Genomic DNA, 23,802 nt, shown 5'->3' with positions numbered 1-23,802 from the left:
AAAAATAATAAAAATAAATATTTGTATAAAACTAAATGAATAAAATAAAAGAAAATAAAAGAAATATCCTACACGTTAAAACTATTATCTAAAAATATTTTTTTTATTTTAAAAATTAAAGCTTATTTATATAGAATATAAAAAAATATAGATCAATTATAATAATATTTTAAAAAATTAAATACATGTATTATTTTTTAAAAAACCCTTTGTCTAAAAATGGCTAAATAAGTGCCGGGGGTCATGGAGCATAAAAATTAATTGAAACATAAATAAAAAACCATCAAAAACGTATCAATTAAAACAAAAACAAAAATAAGAAAAAAAATAAAAAATTAATATTGAATAATTAAAAATATTATCTAAAAATAAATATTTTTTATTTTAAAAATAAAGTTCATATATATAAAAATTTATAGATCAATCATAATAGTATCCTTTAAAATTAAATATTAATTTATTTTAAATACATTTATTTAAAAATAGATAAATAAAAAAAATTCATAAAGGAGAAATGTTGATTGAAACATAAATTATAAAGTTATAAAACAAGATATTAAGAAGATATAAATTTAAAAAAAAAACCAAGAGTGGGGGGTGAGGGGGAGGGAATCAAAAAAGAAAATAAAAAAAAAAAGATACTGGTTCAAATTATTTTTTTAAATTTATAATCTAAATTATTAGATCAGAAATATGATAAATAAAAAAAATAGTAAAATTTAATCTACAACAAATAAAATGTTTCAAGATAAAACCTTTTAAAAAAATTAATTTCACAAAAACATTTTAAAAAAATTATGATGAAAAATTGAGAGTGAAAATAATAAAAAATAAATGAAAGGGTGACCAAAAACTCACACACAAACGTATTTGGAGATGATTTTTTTTAAACATTATAGAAAAATTAAAATAATATAATTTCAATTAACTCAAATTAACTCTCAACCTTTAAATCAAACTAAATTTAATAACTTTGCTAAATTTATTTACTGGATAGATATTGACACTAGTCCATTTAGTAGTGGTGTGGTGGATTGGATATAGCTTTTTTTCATAAGATAAATTATTATAAAAAATCACATAAAATCAAATAATAAAAAAACCAAGTACTAAGATAAAAAACATCTATCCATAAATTATTAAAAAATAATTTTTTTTAATAAAAAAGAAACCTTAAAGTAAGGTTTAAAATGAAAATACAAATCCACAAATAATATTCAAGATCAGAAAAAACATTTTTAAGAAATAGAAATGCAGGTTGTTATGCATTGATTATTTTTTATTAATAAAAATTATTTTTCGAGAAAAAAATGCAAATCCAATGAAATTCGGGGTACAATCGTCATTTTGATCTCTCTTTTTCTTCGACAGAACACCTGCAACGCAAGAAAGGAAGGGGGGAAGTGAGATCCACATTGTCCGGATTTCACACGTGTCTAAGTACATTAACGCTGAGGAAGGAAAAAACAAAAAAAAACCGATGAGTGGCCTTCGTCGTCGTCGTTTCCCCGCCCCTCTCCTCCCCTTACTCATCTTCCAAATTCTACCATTAACTATATCATTTACTCCTAATCACCTTAATGACAACAACACTCAATTCCTTAAGGTATTATGTTTCTCAACTGTACTCTTTTTTTATATATATATATATACATATATATATATATATTTTATTCTCATGGGTTTTGTTTAATTTGGCAATGATTTTACAGGACGTTTTGAAGGAGATATCGGTGAAGCAAGATTGGGATTTGGAGGGAATTGAGATTTCGAAGCTGGAAGTGAGTAAAATTAGGATTTTTAGTTCTCAGAGATACGAGTTTAAGATCCGAGTTGGTAAAAGTTACATGCTACTTAAATTCCCTGATGAAGTAGATTCTCGGAAGAAGTTGAGCAAACCAAAATCAAGTATTGATTTTGGAGACCTGATTAAGGAATTCGGTTCCATGCCTGTACTTGACACTTTGAAACTCCAAGGCCCTTTTGATTTGTGGGTTAGTGGCCATGGCAATTTCTCTTTGCTATTGCCGGTAAATAGCTCTGCTTACCTTTTTAAATATTTCTGTTTCTTTTTGTTTTTGTTTTTCAACTGGGTTTTGTTTTGTTGTTGGTTTTGGTTCTGTTAATGCTAGATGAATGCTTCATATGGTGGTCTGAAACGAATAATAGTGGGAGAAGGAATCTCTGTAGAAGTGAAAGGAGCTAAAGAGGTCTCTCTTTTTCAAGATTTTGATCTTAGTTTGGCTTTGAATGGAAGTGACATTAATAATAATAAGATGGGAAATGGTTTCTACCCTTTCGGGGATTCGATCTGCCCGCCGTTATTACCTATAAGAATTATTGGATCTGCATCGCTTGTTGCCAACAAGAATTGGGACCCTGATGCTGAAATTGAAACGAGAATGTTATCAAAGAAGACTATCGAGTTGGTATCTAATAAGTGTTACGCTAGGAATGTGTACAAGAATCGGGCTAGCACCATGCACTTTTTAAGTTCCAGTATTGCTAGGCTGGAAGAAGTTTTGAGAAGTTTTCTTGGTGACAGAATTACTCGAAATGGATTGTCGAGCTTTCTTAGAGTAACTGCTAAAGCATCAACACTGATTCGTTTTCAATTAGAACTGGAGAAAAGTTTCGGGAGCAACGAGACTGTTCAAGAAGTGTTGGCAGAGTGGAGAACGAGGCCTACTGTTGAACGGGTTTGGTTTGAGGTATTAGCAAGAGTTGAGGGTGAGAAGCTAAAACCCGTAATTGTTAAGAAGGTTCGACCTTTTATTGCTGTTGATTCTGCTTCTTGGAGTAATTTAATGTCTAATATTTCCTTCACAAATTTCCCATCTGTTCTTGTACCTCCTGAGGCTCTAACACTGGATGTGAAATGGTAGGACATAACTTTTGTAAATAGTGTAATTTTAGAATGTTTACATGACAAAGTAACGAGCTGTTATTTGTGCTTTGCCACTTACTGGACAGTTGCTGTAATTGATGAAGGAGCTTCAATTGATGATGTAAATAGGATCACCAACGCCCAGTTTTTGCACTAACCGCTTCATTTTGCAGTCCTGGCTTTGAATCAGTGCAGTGTTGCCATTATTTTGCTTTGGCTTTGTGATTGTGGCTTTTAGGAGCATGCCCCCCTTGCCTGTACTGTTGTATACCATGGAAAGTTATGTCTTACGATGATTGCCCAACACTCTCTTGAGAATTTTATTGCTTTGTGTAGAAGAGTAATCTTTAATTTCTTATAGGAAATAATAATTGTTGGAATGCTACTCTAGTTCCTACCGAGTTGTTGCATTGATTTGACTGAATTTCAGCATTGTCCTCCCACTGAGAATACAGCATCATCTTGACCGTTTAATCTTCTTGGATCGAAGTTTTTAAACTTTTAACAGATCTCTCGTCATTTTGTTGTATACAAAGGAAAGCAATTTCGGCCGCAGCTGTAGGAGTTGATCACCAGGCAAATTGAATGCCATTGATCTCCCATGTTCATATAAATAATTTAGCAACAATAAAGTTAGAAGTTGGTAAGGTTTTTGACTGACTAACATGAAGCCGGATTAGCACTGAGAGGTTCTGACTTCTGGCCTCCGAGATAGTTGACCGCTTACATTTTTTTCTGCAGAAATTATCCCCAGGGACGATTAGGTTTGGAATCTTTGGGCTGCCCAGTGTTCTGTTTTTCATTAAAACTTGAATATATATATAAAAGATTGTTTTGATGTAAAGATATTAAAAATAAATTTAAAAAAATTTAAAAATATTATTTTAAAATTAAAAACATTTCAAAAAGTAACTTTCCGCTACAGGCTGCATAATTTTTGTGCTATGCTCTCGGCTACTGAGAAATTCTTGCTGTTCATATCGGGCCACAAATGTAAGTGGCCTAGGCCGGTAGAATCCTACCAGTGGACCCTTTCGTAAGGGTTGGTTCACAGATTCTGTCTCTAAAATGATCAGATTGAAGTAGAGGAGAAGAGATAGTTTGGTAGAAATTTAATTTGTTATTCACAAGTACTTATCTGGAATTCTGACTTTAATACTGATATGAAGTTCCCTAACTTTTTTGTTTTTTTCTTAATCAATTATGATTTACAAATCTTCGGTGAGAATCGATGCATGCACACCCTGACTTTAGGTCTCGCGTCCCCCCTCATTCCCTCCTCCGACCACCGTACGCTCTCCCTACCTGTGCCTAACATCTCCATGGTTGACCATAATTGGCATGTTCACTAATACTCGGCTGTCCGAGAATAGACTAATACTTTAATTCTTTTAAAGAAATTGAAGTAAAAAAAATAAAATTGAAATTTTTGTTTCGATACAGTAATCTCCGTCTCAAAAACTAATATTATTATGTTTTTGAACAATTAACAGGTTCAAGTTAAATATTCTATAAATTAAGGTATTGTTTGGCAACACTGCATCTCAACAGAAACATCATTTTTTTTTTAATGATTTTTGTGTTTTTATCGGCAAAACACAGGTACAATCACAGTGCAAAAGACTAATTACAGCAGCAAAGGCAACATGCACAAGACAACATTAGAAAGAAATCATCATTCCTCACACAAATATGACAAATGCTCATTTTCTTTCTTTGTTTTTTTGAATTAAATGAGACTTGGTATTTCTAAATTTCTACCATTTGAACTTTTCCCTTGGCATCGACTTCACCGCCGTTTTCTATTTGCTCCATTGCCCCCCTGTCCTTATATCTATACCAAGATGCACACGTCAAGTAAACTCCAAAATTCAGTGTGCTGATGCCTGCTAATAGCCAGTAAAAGTAGTTCAACTTGTCTCTATTTAAATTGTCGCTAGCCAGCCATCCACCAGTAACTTTGTTTACCACCTGCACCACCACAGAGCTCAAGAAGTAGCCAAATGCCACTGAACACCATGAGATAGCTGTGCCCAGCGATTTCATTCCGGTCGAGCTCTCTGCGTAGAAAAATTCTAGCAGTCCAACTAATGTGAACATATCAGCTGCTCCAAAAATGGCGAATTGGAAACCAAGCCATAAGAAACTCATTGGCAGGGGCTCAGTAGAGTCAACCATGTTGTGTTCAATAGCCACCGACTTGCGCCATGTTTCCACAACTCCAGAAACTGCCATGGAGATGACTGAGAGCACTAGCCCGACTCCAACGCGCTGGAGGTGTCGAATTCCAGTTGGAATCCCTGTGATCTTTCGAGCAAGTGGTACAAAGAAGCGTTCGTATATTGGGATCATAACAAAAATGAATAGTAGGGGGATTACTGGTAGTGAGGGGCCAGGAACTTTAAAGCCAAAGACGTTTGTGTCCATGGTGGTGCTTTGCTGGACCGAAAAAGTTTGGAGCTGAGCTAAGCATGTGTTCATGAAAACTGTGCTAAGTATAACTGGAAGCATGCGAAGCAAGATCTTTGTTTCTTCAACTTGTGTCACTGTGCATAGCCTCCAAGGTCCATGGTTGATTGATGTTGATGCAAGGTCAGTAGTGTTTGCGATCGCTGCCCGGTCCAAGAAACTGGAATTTGGCAGAAATACATGTGGTTTAGTATCCCGTTGTGGTTATGATTTGTTGCAACAAAGTTGACCATTTTATATTTTTATACCTGAATTGGCCAGTCCTCGGAAGAATTTCTTGTTTCACCCCCGCTTCTTTGTCATGAATTTCATGTAATTCTTCAGCCCTCTCTGGAATTGGAAGGTCGCGGTTCCGGATTGCAGCCACAAATACCTACATTTATGAACAAATTAAAGGAGAAGTTCATTTATCTAATACAAGCTCTTTTAGGAAGTTATTACCTGTGCAATGCGTGCGAGGGGGCTTCCCTTTGGTACATTGTTCCGATACAAGGACTTGCCCATGCTTACAAAGATAATGGCGAAAAAGACTGCTATGGCACACACACCAAACCCCAAATCCCAGCCTTGGTTATCACTTAACCATACAATAACAGTGACTCCTATTATAGCTCCAACGGTGAGGCTAAGCAAGAACCAGTTGAAAAAACTAGACAATTGAATTGCCTCCTTGGGGTCGTTCTCGTCGAATTGGTCAGCTCCTAAGGATGGCAGAGCTGCTTTGATGCCACTAGTACCAAATGCAATAAGGTACAGACCGGTGAAAAGTATTGCAGATTGGCTACCATCAGCAGCCTCACACTGATCAGATGAAACGCCTTTGCAAGGAATTGGTCTTAGTTGGTGGAAGTGTGCTTGAACAGTTAGGAGGGCATATCCCTGGAAAACACACTATTTTTAAACACTATCTTTTTTCCAATCTTTAAGAAATATGACAAAAAAAATCTATCCGTCATCGTAATGTGCTCTTATGCGGGCGCGCGTGTTGCCTATAATATAAAAGAAGACGCGGCTCCTTTACTGTAGACTCCTTTATTGTTTTTCCTTTTTTATATTTTATTGTGGTTTGCAATATTGAGATTTTTTAAAATCTTTAATTTTATTCTTGAATTTTTTATTTATATAATTAAGTCTTCTGAAGCTGAAATCAAAACCCAATTATATATTTTTTAGAGGTGAGGGTAGAATTGAAAAATAAATAACTGAAATTGAGAACACGGTTAATAGAAATGGTAGTTTTAAAGTTTGTTTTAAAATTTTATTTTTATCCCTCATTTTTTTTATCTACTAAATGACAGGTCCTTATAATATTAAAAATATATATTTTAGTATCAAATTTTATTTTTTTCAAATGAAAAAAAGAGAAGAGGTTATTAGATTTTGTCTTAAAAAGAGAAAGTTGTTATTAAAAAAGATTTAAGCCATCAAAACAATGTATTTTTATATCAAAAAATTTCATATAATGAGAAGGGAGTTAAGATTAGTTTTTTTTTTAAAAAAAATATTGCATCTATAAAAACAAATCTGAGCTCAAAAGTTTTTTAGTTCGAGGTTGATTTTGAGTTTTGAAATGTTTTTTTTTATGTTTTTAGAGGTCATAGATTGGTTTAACAAAAATTTTATGATGTTTTTTAAATATTTTATATAAAAAAAACATCATTTTTTTTATGGCTGAATTTTAAAATTAACAAATAACATGTTGTTTATGTATTAAATTAGACAATATATCATCATTTTTATTTTGACAAAAAATGAGACGGGCAATGTATTATCCACCCTTTCTATTCTCAATTATTTTTTTTAAATTACTATTTTTATTTATATTTTTCAAAATAATTTTTTTATTTGTGTTTTGATTAATATCAATTCTCTATTATTCATTTGGTTTATTCCGCCCCTTTAAAATAAAAATTATTTTTTAATTATATAGAGTGCATTTAATATTTTTTTTGAGGTTAGTGCAATTCATTTATAATTTTTTTATATATTTTATATTGATTAAAATTATTTTTTAAAATTAAAAATTTATTTTTTATAAATTTTTAATATGTGCAACTTGCATGTAATTTTTTTTTATTTTATTCAATAAATTTCATGTGTGTGTTAATTTCTGCTACGGATTGATTTTTATAAATAAATTCATTAAATATCACCATGTAAATGATTCATATTATAATATTAAATACGACCATGTCAATTTTTTTTATATATTTTATATTGATTAAACTTATCATTCAATGAATTTATTTTGATTTATACTTTGAAATTTTTTAGAAAATAACCTGGATACCCAAGATTTTTTTAAAAAGAAAAATATTCACCTTGTTATATCTAGTTAATTTAACTAGATGATTGATAGCTTGGTTTACTTAATGAAATCTAATTTAAACTTGAGTAGAACAATTATAAACGAGATAAAATATACATATTTACACAAATTTCGTTAAATGACGTGGCCTGTTGTCTGCATCATATTCTATCAAGTTTGGAAATCGTGGCAGATGCATGCAAGCCTTTTTTCCAATAAAATAGGCCAAATGATAAGAATAATTCACGATTCTTAATTAGAAGTTTGACACTTCATGATTTTCCAATGATAGCATAATTGATTAGAAATGTATTGTCATGATTAGGAGATTAATTGATAAACATACCAAGAACTCCACGCATCCAAACAAGACACAAGTCTTGAATCTTGTCCAATAGGTATCACATATGAATCCTCCAAACAGCGCCACTAAGAAAGAAGTACCAACGAAGTTGGCAAGTGTAGTGGCAGATTTGGTTAGGCTGAAGTTCATGTACCCAGAAAAATAAGTCATCAGACTCGTAATCATACAGACGAATGCCATGTTTTCTAGTCCCTCCACAGCTGCGCAAAGTCACCAAAACTAACATAATTTAGCTCATAATCTGGGAAGCAAATCCACTTTTTTGCACATATGCATGCGCAGGCGCTCACACGCACACACAGAAGTAGACACACACATGCTTGTAGCAATTAACAACATTCTTACTGTATACAAAGAATGCAGCTCTGTTGCCTCCTAGCCTTCTTTCTGGCTTGGATTCGATTTTAACATCTCTTGAGATGCCCTGTTGAGGAAGAAAAAAAAAAACACTCTATAAATAAGTTTCCAAAGAGAGTACAATACGCAATACTAGAATGTAAGGGAAAAGTGGGCAAACAACAAATGAACTAGACGGTTTAATTAGCCATTAGAAAGACAATCCATTAGCTCTTGGATCATTGAAGAAAGGTTGTATATATACACAGGACTTGAAGTAATTCAGCTGACTTTACCATTTTGTTGAGTCCCTTAATTTTGTGTGGATGAAATGTTGCCTGAGAAGAGATGGTATGATCTAAAACCATACACTTAGATGTGTGTATATATACAGAGAGAGAGAGAGAGAGAGAGAAGTTGAAAGATATAATCCTACTGCCTAGCAACCAGAACGAAAAGGAATCAAAAGGCACACAGTAGTTTGAGCAACATTTTAGGTGGGCTTTGTTTCTTATGATACCTCCCTATCTCTTCCTATACTTTGACTAATTTGCTACCTGGCAACCTGTATTGTTTAATGCCTCCCCTGAATTTGTTGGCACGTTCCTGTTCGCGAGGAATTTGAGTGTTTTAATATATATTCCACAAACCATCCTCTTGTAATTGATTATATATGTGAGTGAGTCGTCTGGATCCTGAGAGAGATTTTATTTGCTTTTACGTTTTTATGGAATTTGTATGTACGAGGACCTACACATAAAGATGGATACCACCTCTAACTTGGAAACTTAGAATTCTTAGGTCATGGATATATTTTATAGATAAGCTCCTCTATTCTCCATTCCTTCTTAACATGTGACAATTACCGGACTCATTTATGCATCTAATACATCTTCCCTTCTCGTGAAAGTCTGGTTTATTCGAACGAAACTCTCCTTTTAATCGATGTATTTAACAAATTTGAGTGCGATATCCGAAACTTAGAGCTTTAACTCTTGAACTTAAACATAGGAGATGTTGAGGACTTCGCGTATAAGAGCTTATACAAAAGGATGAACACCATCTTTAATCTACCTAATTATCAAGCAATGAATCCATCTTTTATACAAGAACATCTCTTTTCTCATCTCTTTTTAATATAAGATAGTTAATGCTTCTTCTACATAACTTCTTTTCTATTAATACACACGGTTATTATATATAAAAAAAAGATAGCTAATGCTAACATAAGCACTCATGAGAATAATAACATAAACACTATGAGTATTGGCTGCTGATACAATGATGAGTTAGTTAGGCAAAAGAAAAACTGGAATCACAGCTATATTTTAAGCACTTAGCTTGCAAAGGCTTGCTCAAGTGACGCTTATGACGTTCTAAAATTCTCTCAATGAAGTAAACCCTCAGCTTCTCAGTACCATTGGGGTGTATGTCTCGTACATAAGCTCCCCTCTTTTCAATCCTGTTTAAATATGGATTATTTGCCGACCTATATATATATATTTAGACACACACTAATAAATCTCTTACATGTGAGTCCGATTCATTTGAATACAACTTTCTCCGATGTAAGTTTTTAACGATTTGAGTGCGACATTCACTTCGCTCTTTGAGCATCCAAGAAGAACAGAGACCAGGTCATTTGAGAATTTATTCAATAAACTGTCTTGTGTGGTACTAGATTGTGAAGTTGATGATAAACTAGTCTGTAAATCTAATTCTAATAGGGTTTATTTAGTCTATTCCAAGCGTGGTAGTACGATATTATCTTTGGGATAAATTAATCTATGCAATTTTTCAATGGTATGCGGAAAGGATTGGCTCCTTGATCCAAGGTTGAAATCTTATGTTGGATGAACATTCTTGGCAAAATCGATACCAGAGGAGTCTTGATCATAAAGGGTATTTTCGAAGCAAGAGATATTAACCGTCTTTTATATTTGGTTTCTAAAGAATGCATTGATCACCTTCTTATACATTTTCATAATCATTGATGCAACTGAGCCAGATTTATTGATTAGTGGGGTTTGTTTTAATGTTGTCATGGAAATATATCAAACATTGATCACCAGAATTGAATATCTAATTCGATGATTTCCAAATAATTAATTGTAATGCGATTCATCCATTATCAAATTTATAGTTTTTAAAAGTGAATAGAGTGATGTATATCAATAAATTTAAATCTATTAAAAATTACATACATGTCAAATAAATTCTATAATAGATATAATTTTTAATTCTATTATTGAGTCAAGTTAAAATTTTATGAATATATTATTTTACCGACTCAATTCCTTGCAAAATTAACTAGCTAGTTGAATTTTCTTAATTTTTGAATGTGTTTTCTATTTAGATTTTAAAATTTTAATTTGTTTTTAGTTTTAATTAGTTATGTTAATTAGTTTATCACTTAATTAGATTGTTTTTAAGTTATTTCAAAATAATTTTAAAAATTATTGAATTTAATAAACAAAATCCCAATAATTTAGAGCTATTTTTTTAAAAAAAACTTATAAATATCAATTCTTTGTTTTACTATATATGTTGTGCTATAAAATTTCTCTTTCGATGATAGTAATCAACATATTTTATTAAAAATATGTTTGAAAGTGTGATAGCTTTTATTTTCAAGTAGCTTTTAAAAATGCATTTGCCTTGAAAATACAAATTGATGTTTTTTTAGTGTTAATAATTTGATATGTTGATGTTTAAAATAAAAAATATCTAAAAAAATTATTTTAATATATTTTTAAAAAATACATTACACCACAATAACAAACACACACTAGAGATTAGATCATTCTCACATGTTCAGAGAGAACCAAATGCATTATAATTATTGAATGATAGAAAATTTTTGCATCTTTCATAACCATAACATATTTATCCATGGCTCAAACTTGATGTCTAGTGGAAACAAAGTCAATTGAGGATTTAGTGGAAACAAAGTCAATTGAGGATTTATAAAGCGGATGGTAATCAATTAAAAAGAAAAATAAAACAAAATAAAGATCATAATGATGAAGTTTTAAAATTTAAGATATGTAAATAAAATGTTATTAAATATTTGAAATAACGGTTAATTAATATGTTTAAATGCTGGGATGTCCTTTTCTTAATCCAAGGAACTCCAAACTTATAATAAAAACTCGGGTACTTGCAAAAACAATTTCAATTGAAGGATTTAAAGACCCTTCAATAATAAAATTAGTATATTAACGAGAAAAGTATTAAATGAATTAAAGCAATAAATGACTTAAAATAATCTTAAATTCAAGAAAAAAAATATTTGTTCTTAAGTTTTTTTAAGTTGATTAATACTTTAAAATCTATATATTTTTATCTTAAGATATTAATAGTATTGACATTTTACCTAAATGATTTAAGGGGTATTTATATTACCTAAATCTTATCGTTTTTAAAGAAAAAAATAACTCAAAGTCCTTTGTTTATGGTAATATTAACGAGAGATAAATATTTGTTGCATATCATTAATTAATGAGATAGTAAATAGATATGTTCCTTAAGAAACCTTATATACATTTTTAAATAGAAACATAATGATTGATCATGTTTTTAATATTTTTATTGTAAAGAATTGTTTATGATCAAGCATATAGTCTTAGAATTTGATAATATTCTAATTTTTAAGTTTAATATGTTTGTTAGATCCACATTATCTTGAGCTTAATTAATTACTAAATTTAAGTTTTTTAGATCTAGTATATTCTTCAAACTCATTTTATTTAATATGCTTTTTATTTATAATTTTTTTTTAAAAAAAAAGTTAACTCGTTACATAAAACTTGAAAAAAGGATTCGATACAATCTGGGCTCCAGCCGATACAAAGAGAGAGATCGAGGCTCACGAGTAGAAGACTTTGTGAATAACAGGAACGAAAATCAACCAATTGATCATTATAAAACTACTCGCATTTGACAACAGAGCATCTTCATATAATTATGTTTTCGTCAATGTTTCTGAATTTGAATGAGACAGAGACTCGAGGATTTAATATGTTTCGTGTGAAGCTGTGTGAGGCTTTAGGAAGAAACATAACATTTCCATGAAAATGAAGTTTTGGCATTTGGTTCTTGTTCTTGTTCCAATCCTTAAACTGTAGTACAAAACATGTAATGTACAATGTTTCAAGTTCTATTTGCTCTCTTATGCAGCGGTATCTCCCCTCCACACCCTTGACATAGTTTGTCATCTTTAGGATAGTTTAATCAAGGAGGATTCCTTCCATGTGAAATTGTGATGACAGCAGGTTTAATTATTAGTTTAGTGATAATATAATTTTGTATTTGATAATGTGGTTATTTTTACTATCAACATTAAAAAAATACCTTAAAAAATATAAGATGAGCGCTCTTTGAAAAATAGAAGTTACTAAAACGAAAAAAAAAAAAATCAACGATTTAACAAAGAGTATGGTCTGTCCCGAGAGGTGGTAAGATTAATCGCTCGGCAGAATTCAGTCGAGGAGGTGGTTGAAGGCAAATAAAATAATTCGATTGGTAGCGGACAGCATTACATAGATTACCTTTCGACAAGTTCACAAAGGCACGGCAGAGCGAAGTAAGAATCAAACTGATTTGTGGGGTAGCCATAGAGATTCTTTGAGTCGAGTGTCGTTTTTCACGTTGAAAGCAGCCATAGAGTGGAGACAAACCTTTTCTACAAAATAAACTTTGAAATACAATACTCCTATTATTTTTTTAATATGAATGGCGAGCTACTATATATAATTTAATTGAGTGTGCTGGTATCTTTTGTTTATTATTATTATTATTATTATTATTATTACAGGGTATTCGAGTTTTTGGTGGGTGGGCCCTCAATTATCATTAAATCTCAAACTTTCTTTCAAATTAAAAATTAAAAAAATACTAAATATTGTTATAACAACACTAGGGAGGGGAATTCATGCTCCGTCCTCACAAATCATTCACCAGAAGCGATTTATTTTATTTTTTTAATTTCAAGTTTATTAGATTAAATTTTATAATTTATTTTAATATAATTTTTATCTCAATATTATAACTATATCATAACTCTAGTTGCAACAAATTAATTTGATTAACTCAGATTTTTTATCTTATTTTAATTATTGTTTTTCATTTAATATTTCAATGTTAGATTAATGAATAATTAAGCATTATAATTTTTTTTTAATTTATTGTCTATCAAGCTATTGTAACAAATTTAAATGTGATAATGCATCTCAGAAGGGTGTTTAAGATATCTTTTCAACCAAAATTTTTAAAAAATTTGAATTTATTTTGCTACAAATTATTTTTTATATATAGTTTTTAGTTATTTTGATGCACAAAAATAAAAATTTAAAAATATTTTAAAAAATAAATACTGCCATTGCCACAAAGTCGACCTTAATTCCATAATCAGCAGACAAAAGTGTCATCGAAAATTCGGAGCCCAAGATGGACACTGTAATCTTCAAATTGGGTTATTGGCATAGGGCTCACCGTAGAAGGAAAAAACAAATCAAAACAGGTGCCACATTTGGACTTTAAAACATGCGAACACAAGAAGAAGGCCTGGAAATCTATATAGGTCATCTGTGCAATGATAAATGGGTCGTATCGTAAAGGCATATAGCTCAGCCTCATCGTTTCAGGGTCCAAATCAGTTACCCTCCTTCCTCGAGTCCGTGTCTAAATCTCAGCTCAGCTCCCTTACTCGATCAGTTTATTGACAAATCTTATGTTACATTTTTGTTGTTAGTGGAACTTATAATAATCCTCTGTTAACTATGAAATCTGGAAATTCAATAGGGAAGCCTGAATGATTATAAGATGGGGATGCTATAACACAGAAATTGTTATTCTTTCATTAGTCGTTTACTAGTGATGTTATCAGTTGATGTCAATAGCTTTTTGTTGACGGTGGTGATAAAAACTGTTAAAGTATATTAGAAAATAATATAAATTATATTCTAAAATATTATTTAACAATTTAAATTATTAAATTAAGATGATTATTTAATATGATATCAAAGTTTTAATGATTAAAAGATCATGAATTTAAATCTCATTATTTTTATTTATTTAATAAAAAATTAACATAAGTTAATGTAAGCCTTAAATTTTAACCTTAAAGAATTTTCACTTAATTTATTTAATTAAAATATTTTTTTTTTTAATTTCAAAGCCTATAAATTAAGCTCTAAAGGGATTAGAGCTGTTGTTGCTTTTCTCTGGTGAGGCAGATTTGACAGAGATAATGATGCTTATGTCATCTTGAGTTACTTCCGTTCATAAAACAACCATTCTTTAACACTTATAATATTGAAATGTTATTCTAGGAATGCTAAATGATTCATTTATTATACTTACAGCGTTTAACTTAGGGTTTATTTATATCATGACCCATCATAAATTTATTGGTCAACTAAAACCATGTCAATTTAGTTTAAAAAATAAAAAGTTCTTTAAATTAATTCGGTTGAATCTCATCTAAATTACACCAGGCTAACTAAATTTAATTGAATCAATTGGAATTTAAGTTTATCGATCAATTCAAAATAAAATTTATATAAATAAAATTTCAAGTCTACGAGTAAAAGATTTAACAATCGAAAAGTGTAAAATCATTTCTATGATCTGTATAGTGCATCTTAATCAATTTAATTGTTTTTTTTTTATGAATTTCAATACGACACTTTTATAGCTTATTTTGTCCAACAGGAAGGATCCTTGAATTCTATTAATTTTTTTATAAATCTTTTTTTTTAAATATCATTTAAAATTTTTTTAAAGTTACTGGTATTTCACTGATTAATAATTCAATATCCCAAATTTTTATTAAATAAAAAAGAAATTTATCAAGATAAAAATACTATAAACGTAAGTTATGGAAGGGGAATGAATGCCTTTTTCCCCAATTTTTTCTGTCTCTGAATTTTTAATAAATCTACTTCATTCGTTCGTCTACTCTATAATATCTATCCGTCAACTCTATAAGATATATCCGGAGATAAATATCGAAGGTCTTTACTCTAAAAGTTTGTCCTTCATAATGAGACAAAGCAGCTGAGTGTATATCTTATCCTGATGAAATTTGGCAGTCAACTATTTGCTTTTGATTTAAGATGTCTTCGGCGCTGAAAAATCTGGCACATTCTGTAATTAAGATCATGCGAAAGTGAATCCTGATGGATTTAGCTTGTTCAATCGAATTACTAGAAAATTTAATTGATTGAACGAGTTGAATATTTCATCTGCAAGTTCAACATAAAATCCAGCTTAACAAGCTGGAATCATGGATTTCCCGAGTAAATCGAGTTCAATAACTGTAGATATATGAGTTATTAAAAAACGTCGTCGCTCGATGAAGACACGTGTTGTGGCTCCTATAAAGAGAACAGAAGAATCCACCACCGTCCTCGGATTTAGAATTTGCTTGACTTTGAAAAGCTAGCATTTAATGGTTTTCTTAATGAGAAAGGAACGAACCATCCTTCGTTGAACTGAGGAGAGAGATTACAAGAACTGTATCTTTTCACCCTGCAACGCTCAATTCCACGCACAAGTAACACAGCCAAACCCAATGGATCTCCGTGAATCGATCAGGAACCAAACCGACGTAGCATTGAGCCTCTCCAAGCAAATTCTCGTAACCGAATCCAACAACTCCAACTTGGTGTTCTCGCCGCTGTCAATTGAGGTGCTGCTCAGTCTCATCGCCTCCGGGTCCAAGGGCAGCACACTTGAGCAGTTGCTCTCCTTCCTCAAGTCCAAGTCCAGCGATCACCTCAGCTCCTTCTCCTCTCAGTTATTGGCGGTTGTTCTCACCGACGGGAGCGCCAGTGGTGGGCCACGACTGAAGTTCGCCAATGGCGTTTGGGTGGATAAGTCACTCTCTCTTAAGCCTTCTTTCACGCAGGTTGTGGGCAGTAACTATAAGGCTGCGACTAATCAAGTTGATTTCCAAACCAAGGTACACGATTACTTTCTAGTAACCCATTTTTTTCAGCTTTACAAATTACAATAATTTTGTTGTTAGGAACTTGAAAGGATAAATCGATTCTTTTCATGTAGTCTTCAACTGATTGTAATTTATCAGTAGGAGTGAGCCATGTGTGTTAATGTTTTCAAAATTCCAGGACTGATTCCTTAGGTAGGTCTAATGTTGCTCTTTTCGTACTAGTTATTGATGTTCCAAGTAGATGCTAATAGCCTTAATGTTGATGTTTGTGGTGGTGGTGGTGAAGGCTGTTGAAGTGACCAATGAAGTTAACACTTGGGCTGAAAATGAGACCAATGGCCTTATCAAAGAGGTTTTGCCTTCTGGGTCAGTTGATAGAACGACAAGGCTCATCTTAACAAATGCACTCTATTTCAAAGGAGCTTGGAATGAAAAGTTTGATGCATCAACCACAAAAGATGATGATTTCTACCTGTTGAAGGGGGGCTCGGTTCGTGTGCCGTTTATGACTAGCAAGAAGAAGCAATTTGTATGTGACTATGATGGTTTTAAAGTCTTAGCTCTTCCTTATAAACAAGGGGAAGATAAACGCAAGTTCTCTATGTACTTGTACCTTCCAGATGCTAAAGATGGGCTGCAAGCTTTGGTTGAGAGAATGGCTTCTGAATCTGGATTCTTAGATCGCCACCTTCCACCAAAACAAGTAAAAGTGGATGAATTTAGGATCCCGAGGTTCAAGATTTCCTTTGGGTTTGAAGCTTCCAACGCTCTAAAGGGACTAGGATTGGTGTCGCCTTTCTCTAATGAAGCAGACTTGACTGAGATGGTAGACTCTTCTGCAGGGCAGGGCCTGTGTGTTTCAAGCATATTCCATAAATCATTTATTGAAGTGAATGAAGAAGGCACAGAAGCTGCGGCTGCTTCAGCTGGTGTTATAGCATTGAGAGGTATTGACTTTCCCACTAACTTTGTTGCTGACCACCCATTCCTTTTCGTCATCAGAGAAGACATGACTGGAGTGATAATGTTCGTAGGCCACGTCCTTGACCCCTCACTGGCCAATTAATCTTCCATACTGGAGAACTCGTGTGTACGTGGATCAAAGCCTAACAAATATAACTTTAATTTACTCGTGGCTGGTTATTGTAATGTGTTCGGCCTTTCCTGTGGTGGTTTGATGCAGGATTGTGTCCTACTGTTTTGCTTTGAAGGAGGTCTTTTTCTCAATAATAGATTGTATGGATATGACAGATCAATATGTTATGTTTGGATTCATCTTTTGCTTGCAGCCACGAAAACAAAAGATGTGAACTTTACTTGCATGAGGTGAAATTAATTAGATTATCGTTTTGAATGAGGTGAGATTGATAGAATGAAATCATTTATGGACCCGTTAGATCGTCTAGAAAAGCTTGGGTATGAGTGTTTTTATATGGATCCGTTAGCTGAGGTTCTGGGCTGCAGATTCAACCTACGGAGGCGTTGTTGTCCCGTCGCAATATTACAAGTTCTAAGTTTACTCCATTAATCCTTTATCCAAGTACATGCAGTTTAGCTGCTGTGGCAGATGGCTTTCCCCACCAAGATAGACTTTGTAGCTGACCATTCATTCCTGTTCACCATTAACAAAACAGGGTGCAACGACGTTGCTGATTTTGCCCAAGTGCTCGAGCCACCGCAGGCAGATTAAAATCTTTCTGCAGCGCGTTTAAGTACATCAAGCTAACTGACAGGTTCTATAACTCATCTTTGTTTTTATTTTCTTTTATTTTCATCAACAGATTGTATTTTCGAGTGGAATTTTACATGTATTCAGTCATTTATACATATTCAGACATACATGACCCAGGCATGCAAGCTAGTTTGGTTGTGACAGTAAGATCGATGCGCCAAAAACCTTATAAAGCTACTGTACATAAGATCAAGTAAATGGAATTTAAAAATCCTGCATTTGATTGAAAAACTTAGCAAAAGGATGAACAGTTGATCGATGTTGCTATGTTTCGCCCATTTGGTTAGCTTGCTCCGATGCAACTCGTTAATCTAAGTTCCATTGAAGTTCAGAAAATTGCTTAGTAGAAAGTTTTCTTCAATTCTAAATCTTGCTGAGCTGACAGGAAGAAGCAGAGAAGTAAAACAGATACACAAGCAAAACCAGGGGCTAAGCTGCGTTGTGGAGAAGGGGAGCCATTGCCTCCCTTAATTTTTCTAACTTATCCTATTTCTGAACCCAAAAGCAGATATTCTTACGAAGATGAGATTCTCCCTCCTTGAAATGAAACCAAAACCTAAAACAAAACATATCATTCAAGAGCAGCTGCGCCGCCTGGGACTAATTGAAGGACTTTGCATGGCAGTTTGACGTCGAGTAGTGCGTTCTCTAGGATCTCTTGGCTTCACATCACGAATTGAATGGGCTATGGAAACAGAAACAAGAATTGTCCCCAAGCACAACACGGCGTAGCACTGGCGAACCACCCCTCCTAACAATCCCTGAAGCACTGTATCCATCTCTTCGCTCTTAAATATTTGCTAATCTCTATGTATATAGAATGTAAGCGAACCGATATTCGAGCACTATACACACACGTATAAAAACAGAACACGGGTGGGATGGGATGGGTTCTGGTTGTCGTTTTGCATGCTACTCGTCTTAATTTGCTAAACTTCTAACACGACAGCAAGCTTTGTTTGTGCTTTGTTTCGTTTATATTCTTATATTAATAATTTAAAAAATCAAAGTAAGTTTGTGAAAGCCACAAAAAAAAATTCTGTTTTTTTCTTATTTCCTTGTTTTTAAATAATTATAAGATTAATTTATTTTATGTCTTTGTATCACAGTCTTAGAATACTACCCGAACGGGTAGATTGACATGCGACCTCTATATAATCTAGAGCTTAGATTAAGTAAAAAATAAAAGAAAAATTGATTTATAAAATTCAGGTTAATATCAATCTCAAAAAAACTTCGTTAAAATTTGTTGATTTTTAAATTTTTTTTCAAATAATATTTTTTTATTTTCTTATTAAAAAAATTGATCATATGTGACATATAACTTGCTCCAACGATCATATTTTTAAAGTATAAGGTAATTTGTTAGGAATCAATAATTATTTTTTATCATTTCTTTCATTTATCAATAAAGTTTTTCTTCAAAATGAATGAAATAAAAAGCTAATCAGCTCATAAGGATAATTTATATATATAAAATATTTTGGAAAGAAATGACTAAACTCATATATAAAATGAGATTTATCCCTAATTATCAACTTAAAATTGTTTTTCATGTTTGCATGCATAGAAAGAGCACGAGGGGTCCATCGACTTCCATGGCCTTGGACCGGGCTAATATATGTTGATGGGCTAGTTAATTGTTAGCGTTTTGATAAGCTTCTATTGTTTAGTTGGGTTTGGTGTCCTCCTTTTATACCTCCTAGGCCTAGTGCCTTTTAAAGAAAGGTGTTCCTTCGAGGAGAAAAAAATTACATGGCTTGTTAGTTTCGGGATCATAATTAGCTAGTACACACATACACACACATATATATATTATAACCAATTAATATTATATGGTAATTAATGTTGGGTATGCGACCAAAGTCCCACATTGGTTAGAAATAGAGAGAATCAAGGGCATATAAGGATGAACAAATATCTTCATTGGTATGAGGCTTTTTGGGTATAATCCAAGAGCAAATCCATGAGGGCTTAGGCCCAAAAGTGGACAATATCATACCAATGTGAAGATAAGTGGTGTTCATAATCCTTACAAGTGGTATCAGAGTCATGCCCCCAAGTTAGCCATGATGGATGAATCCTCGGAATGCCGGACAAAAGGCGGTGGGCCCTAATTAAATCACAATGCAATCCATGGATTAGCTTTATTGGATAGGCGGTGTGCTCCGGATGCTTCATGGACGTGTCCTGATCTCAACACGGTGAAGAGGAGTTGACCTAGAAAGAGCAAAAAACTCTCAAGTCAGGTAGTAGTGCTCTCCGGATACTTCATGGATGTGTCCTGACCCCAACACGATGAAGTAAAGAGAAGTAGAGAATGAAAAATCCTGGTTGGTAGAGAGTGGATGGATAAATGATCGTTTGAGAAGAGGCTCGGTGGTCCTTTGTTCGAGGGAAGGATTGTTGGGTATGCGACCAAAGTCCCACATTGGTTAGAAATGAGGAGGATCAAGGGCATATAAGGATGGACAAATATCTTCATTGGTATGAGGTCTTTTGGGTATAATCCAAGAGCAAATCAATGAAGGCTTAGGCCCAAAAGTGGACAATATCATATCAATATAGAGATAAGTGATGTTCATAATCCTTACAATTAATTGTAATATAAAATAGCAACCAGCATAAGCATCCCTTATTCAAATCATTTCAAAATTTCTTAGACTGGTTCCTAGGTAAAGTCTAATTAATTAGAAATTATTGATGCTACCTTTTAAACCATGTTATTTTTAAACTTTACTCGAGTTAAGTGTTTGGTTAATTAAGTTATGAGTCGACTTATGAAGTTTAATTAAATTTAATGATTATATTTTTATTTACTAATTAGAGAATTTATCAGTTTATGTATCATTTTATTATTATTAAGGAGAATTAAGCAGTTAGGCAACGCCTTTAATGGTCTCAAGGTCCTAATACTTCCTCATGCGGCTTTTCTTCGACACTTTTGCAAAGTTTGATAAGTTATAACCTATATATAAGATAAGTTAAATTGAGAGTAAAATGTGCTAAAATCATGGTAAAGCTCATGAGTCATGTGGCTAAAAGGTTAAGTAAACGGAATTTGTTTTTAAAAAAGAACTTTTAAATTAAAATCAAGGAGGAAAGGTTGAATTGCTAAAATCTACAATTGCATGCCATTTTTCTCTTGAACTCAGAAAATCATGAGCTTCTGTTTGCATAGCTTGAAATATGCCTGGGTCGCCTGCAAAAATGTTGTTTCACGTTGCCCTTACTCTATTTTCACAAGTCTGAGTTGACTAGCACATTAATTTCAATTCCGAGGCACATGTTTCTGATCCAAATTCAAGGCACGTCTTTTGCTTCTTCGATCATATGAATCATTGCTTCAAATATATCAATATCATCGAAGGTGACGGTGGAAAGAAAAGGGGGCACGTACGTCACAAGTCTTATTTTCTCTTAAATTGTTCTGGTGGAATTTAGATTCAGATCTTATGCACTGGCGTATGTTTGTTTTAGTGTTTAAAAAATGTTTTTAAAATTTTTTTTTTTGGTTAAAATTGCCTATATAGTAAGCACCAAGGCAGGAACCAATCTATTCGAGTGGGAAAATGCACAGTTATACAGCATGATCTGGGGATTGATCAAGTAGGTTGAATCGCGAATTAATGTGCAAATCCAAGTTTTTATTTAAAAAAAAAAATGATGAAAAAATATTATGTTAAATAAAAATAAAAATAATATTTTTTTAATCTTCTTCTTTTTTAAATAAGTTTTTCCACAAGCATGTTATGAGTGAGGTTCGGGGATCATGAAGAACCAAATTGACCTCGGAGGAAATGTTCTACAGTTTATATTCTTCCGGGAATAGATATAGTATGTTCGAAAGATGTTAAACAGAACACAACACAAAATATGAGGGGTGCATAAATATTATTCTTAAGGATATATATTTATACACACACACAAGGTTATCCTCCATTAAAAAAAAAGAAGAAGCAAGAACAAAATAAAGTAAAAAATCCAGCAAGTTCCAGAGAACAAATATATTTTGTTTTCTCGGCTCTCATAATCTGCAAGAGTGGAGGGTAATTAGTTCAAGAAAAAAGTGCAAGTTTTCTTGGCCTCGGGTAAGGCAGCTGTTACAATGGTTTTAAATTAAGGGAGCAGTTAAGGAATTAAACAAAGCAGCTACAATGGTTTTTAAAGAGCTGTTAAAGAATTGATTCATGCAGCTGCGCTGAGAGCTGCTACCAAATTGATTTGAAGAGTATAAAAAATTACGGTTAATCAAAAATAAATTATTATAACAAAAATTTTAAAAATATATGCGTTGTCTCGTGCGTTGAGGCAACGCAAAGATTTTTTTTTGGCTTGGCACAAGCTTATGCATGCAATCTCACAACAATTTTCTATATAAATATCGCTTGTACATTAGATAGTTAATATGTGTGTGTGTGTATATATGTGTATTATAAAAACAAAGGAGCCGAATCTTAAAATCTCATAATTTTATGTGTCAATATGTATTTAATATATTAAATAGGATTAAAACTTGAAAACTAATAAAATTAACCAAATTTGGTAAAATTAGATTGATTTTATGAGTTTAAAAAAATATAAAAAATTATACATTTTAGCAATTTTTATTTTAATATTTTTATTGTTTTAAATTTATATTTTGCAAAACTTGTGTAAATTGATAATCAATAGCTTGATTTTTTTATTATAATTATTATAATTTTTTTTAAAGATATAAGTTATTTGTAGATTTTATTTTTATAAAATTAAAATACTTATTCATTCTTCCCGATTTCTTATATAAATTATTATCATATTAATTGATATATTACATTATTTTAACTGAAAAATAAATAGAATAAAAATTGTAAATTGACATACTTGATCCTTAGAGTAATTAATGTTAAATGATCTATTAAAATTTAAAAAAACTTGTTTTTTTGTAAATAACAAAATAAGTGAGTTGATTTATCTAAAAAGTAAAGCAATTAATATAAATAAAATACAGGTATTTAAACTTTTTTATTGTTTATTGTTTATTTTTACTGTATTATATTGTTAATTACTATTTGATTAAAATTATTAATATATAATTAATTAAAATAATTTATTTATAATTTTACAATTGAAGTTTATATTGTATATTTTATATCGTGTTAAAAAATATTTTTGATAACTTTATATATATATATATATATTTCTAACCTAGAGTAAAATTATTTTTTGTTTAATTATTTTAGTTGAAAAATAATATTTTTTAATATAAAATAATGTTTTTTTAAAATAATATCTCGAACTTTATTATTATTTTCAATCTAGTAATGATCTCTCCAGCCTTATCAATACCACTGGAAGAAAATTTGCCACGGCGAGCAACATGATGATCGCAAGAAACTTAGTCTGTGGGGGGGCGCAGCATGATTGTCACAGCACTACGGGAAAGAAAAAAAAGAGTTTGACATGATGTTGGCATTATCCATATATATATATATACACACACACACGTTTCTGATAAGCTTGTCCCATGTCTTTTTTTGCCTTTTTCTTTTTCTTTCTGGTGTTGGATGGGACTCGAGAAAGAACCGGCCACCATCGGAGAAAAAACCCTCAGTCGTCCCTGTTCTTGGTGCTTGATTGGCGAGTAATTATTGAAGGCATGATTTGACACGTTAACAAGACAAGAATTACAGGATTGTCTGGCAAGCTATACAATCGAGTAATTGTGAGGCTACTTGCTCGGTAAAATCGACGAGATCGTCGGGGAACTATC

The 23,802-nt window shown here is 32.0% G+C and overlaps 3 protein-coding genes across 6 annotated transcripts; 2 read left to right on the top strand and 1 right to left on the bottom strand.

Annotated features, from left to right (window-relative positions):
- The first annotated feature begins 1,369 nt into the window (after window positions 1–1,369).
- LOC105130079 (signal peptidase I) lies at window positions 1,370–3,210 on the top strand. 2 transcript variants are annotated; one of them, XM_011032418.1, is made up of 4 exons: window positions 1,371–1,606; window positions 1,713–2,030; window positions 2,133–2,956; window positions 2,993–3,210. In XM_011032418.1, the coding sequence occupies exons 1-3, from the start codon at window positions 1,481–1,483 to the stop codon at window positions 2,883–2,885; spliced, it is 1,197 nt and encodes a 398-aa protein (XP_011030720.1). In that variant the 5' UTR covers window positions 1,371–1,480; the 3' UTR covers window positions 2,886–2,956; window positions 2,993–3,210. The 2 variants fall into 2 exon arrangements, with proteins under 2 accessions (XP_011030728.1, XP_011030720.1); XM_011032426.1 differs by having other exon boundaries at window positions 1,370–1,606; window positions 1,713–1,994; window positions 2,133–3,177.
- A 1,158-nt stretch (window positions 3,211–4,368) lies between these two features.
- On the bottom strand, window positions 4,369–22,472 carry LOC105130044 (protein NRT1/ PTR FAMILY 4.5-like). Of its 3 annotated transcripts, XM_011032368.1 has the most exons (7): window positions 22,461–22,472; window positions 8,661–8,746; window positions 8,374–8,452; window positions 8,011–8,228; window positions 5,798–6,235; window positions 5,605–5,729; window positions 4,369–5,516 (listed from the first exon to the last, which is right to left on the bottom strand). In XM_011032368.1, the coding sequence occupies exons 2-7, from the start codon at window positions 8,730–8,732 to the stop codon at window positions 4,637–4,639; spliced, it is 1,812 nt and encodes a 603-aa protein (XP_011030670.1). In that variant the 5' UTR covers window positions 8,733–8,746; window positions 22,461–22,472; the 3' UTR covers window positions 4,369–4,636. The 3 variants fall into 3 exon arrangements, with proteins under 3 accessions (XP_011030670.1, XP_011030677.1, XP_011030684.1); XM_011032375.1 differs by lacking the exons at window positions 8,661–8,746; window positions 22,461–22,472 and adding an exon at window positions 8,549–8,648; XM_011032382.1 differs by lacking the exons at window positions 8,661–8,746; window positions 22,461–22,472 and adding an exon at window positions 8,546–8,627.
- LOC105130060 (serpin-ZX-like) lies at window positions 15,712–18,268 on the top strand. Its single transcript, XM_011032397.1, has 4 exons — window positions 15,712–16,330; window positions 16,605–17,284; window positions 17,903–18,052; window positions 18,114–18,268. Exons 1-3 carry the CDS (start codon window positions 15,941–15,943, stop codon window positions 18,006–18,008), a joined length of 1,176 nt encoding a protein of 391 aa, XP_011030699.1. The 5' UTR covers window positions 15,712–15,940; the 3' UTR covers window positions 18,009–18,052; window positions 18,114–18,268.
- Window positions 22,473–23,802: the final 1,330 nt, after the last annotated feature.

Source organism: Populus euphratica, unplaced genomic scaffold (genome assembly GCF_000495115.2).
Source record: "Populus euphratica unplaced genomic scaffold, PopEup_1.0 scaffold2.1, whole genome shotgun sequence".
NCBI classification, from domain to species: domain Eukaryota; kingdom Viridiplantae; phylum Streptophyta; class Magnoliopsida; order Malpighiales; family Salicaceae; genus Populus; species Populus euphratica.
The sequence above is the reverse complement of the archived record's forward strand: the minus strand, read 5'-3'. Positions and strand labels throughout refer to the sequence as shown.

Excerpts from the sequence above, each read along its gene's own strand:
- LOC105130044 (XM_011032368.1), bottom strand. The coding sequence starts at position 8,732 with ATGGTTTTAGATCATACCATCTCTTCTCAGGCAACATTTCATCCACAC. Across the intron at positions 8,453-8,660 it reads TTAAGGGACTCAACAAAATG|GGCATCTCAAGAGATGTTAA; the intron begins GTAAAGTCAGCT and ends CTTCCTCAACAG. Across the intron at positions 8,229-8,373 it reads AGCTGCATTCTTTGTATACA|CTGTGGAGGGACTAGAAAAC; the intron begins GTAAGAATGTTG and ends GACTTTGCGCAG.
- LOC105130060 (XM_011032397.1), top strand. The coding sequence starts at position 15,941 with ATGGATCTCCGTGAATCGATCAGGAACCAAACCGACGTAGCATTGAGC. Across the intron at positions 16,331-16,604 it reads AAGTTGATTTCCAAACCAAG|GCTGTTGAAGTGACCAATGA; the intron begins GTACACGATTAC and ends GTGGTGGTGAAG. Across the intron at positions 17,285-17,902 it reads GGTATTGACTTTCCCACTAA|GATAGACTTTGTAGCTGACC; the intron begins CTTTGTTGCTGA and ends TTTCCCCACCAA.
- LOC105130079 (XM_011032418.1), top strand. The coding sequence starts at position 1,481 with ATGAGTGGCCTTCGTCGTCGTCGTTTCCCCGCCCCTCTCCTCCCCTTA. Across the intron at positions 1,607-1,712 it reads ACAACACTCAATTCCTTAAG|GACGTTTTGAAGGAGATATC; the intron begins GTATTATGTTTC and ends ATGATTTTACAG. Across the intron at positions 2,031-2,132 it reads ATTTCTCTTTGCTATTGCCG|ATGAATGCTTCATATGGTGG; the intron begins GTAAATAGCTCT and ends TGTTAATGCTAG.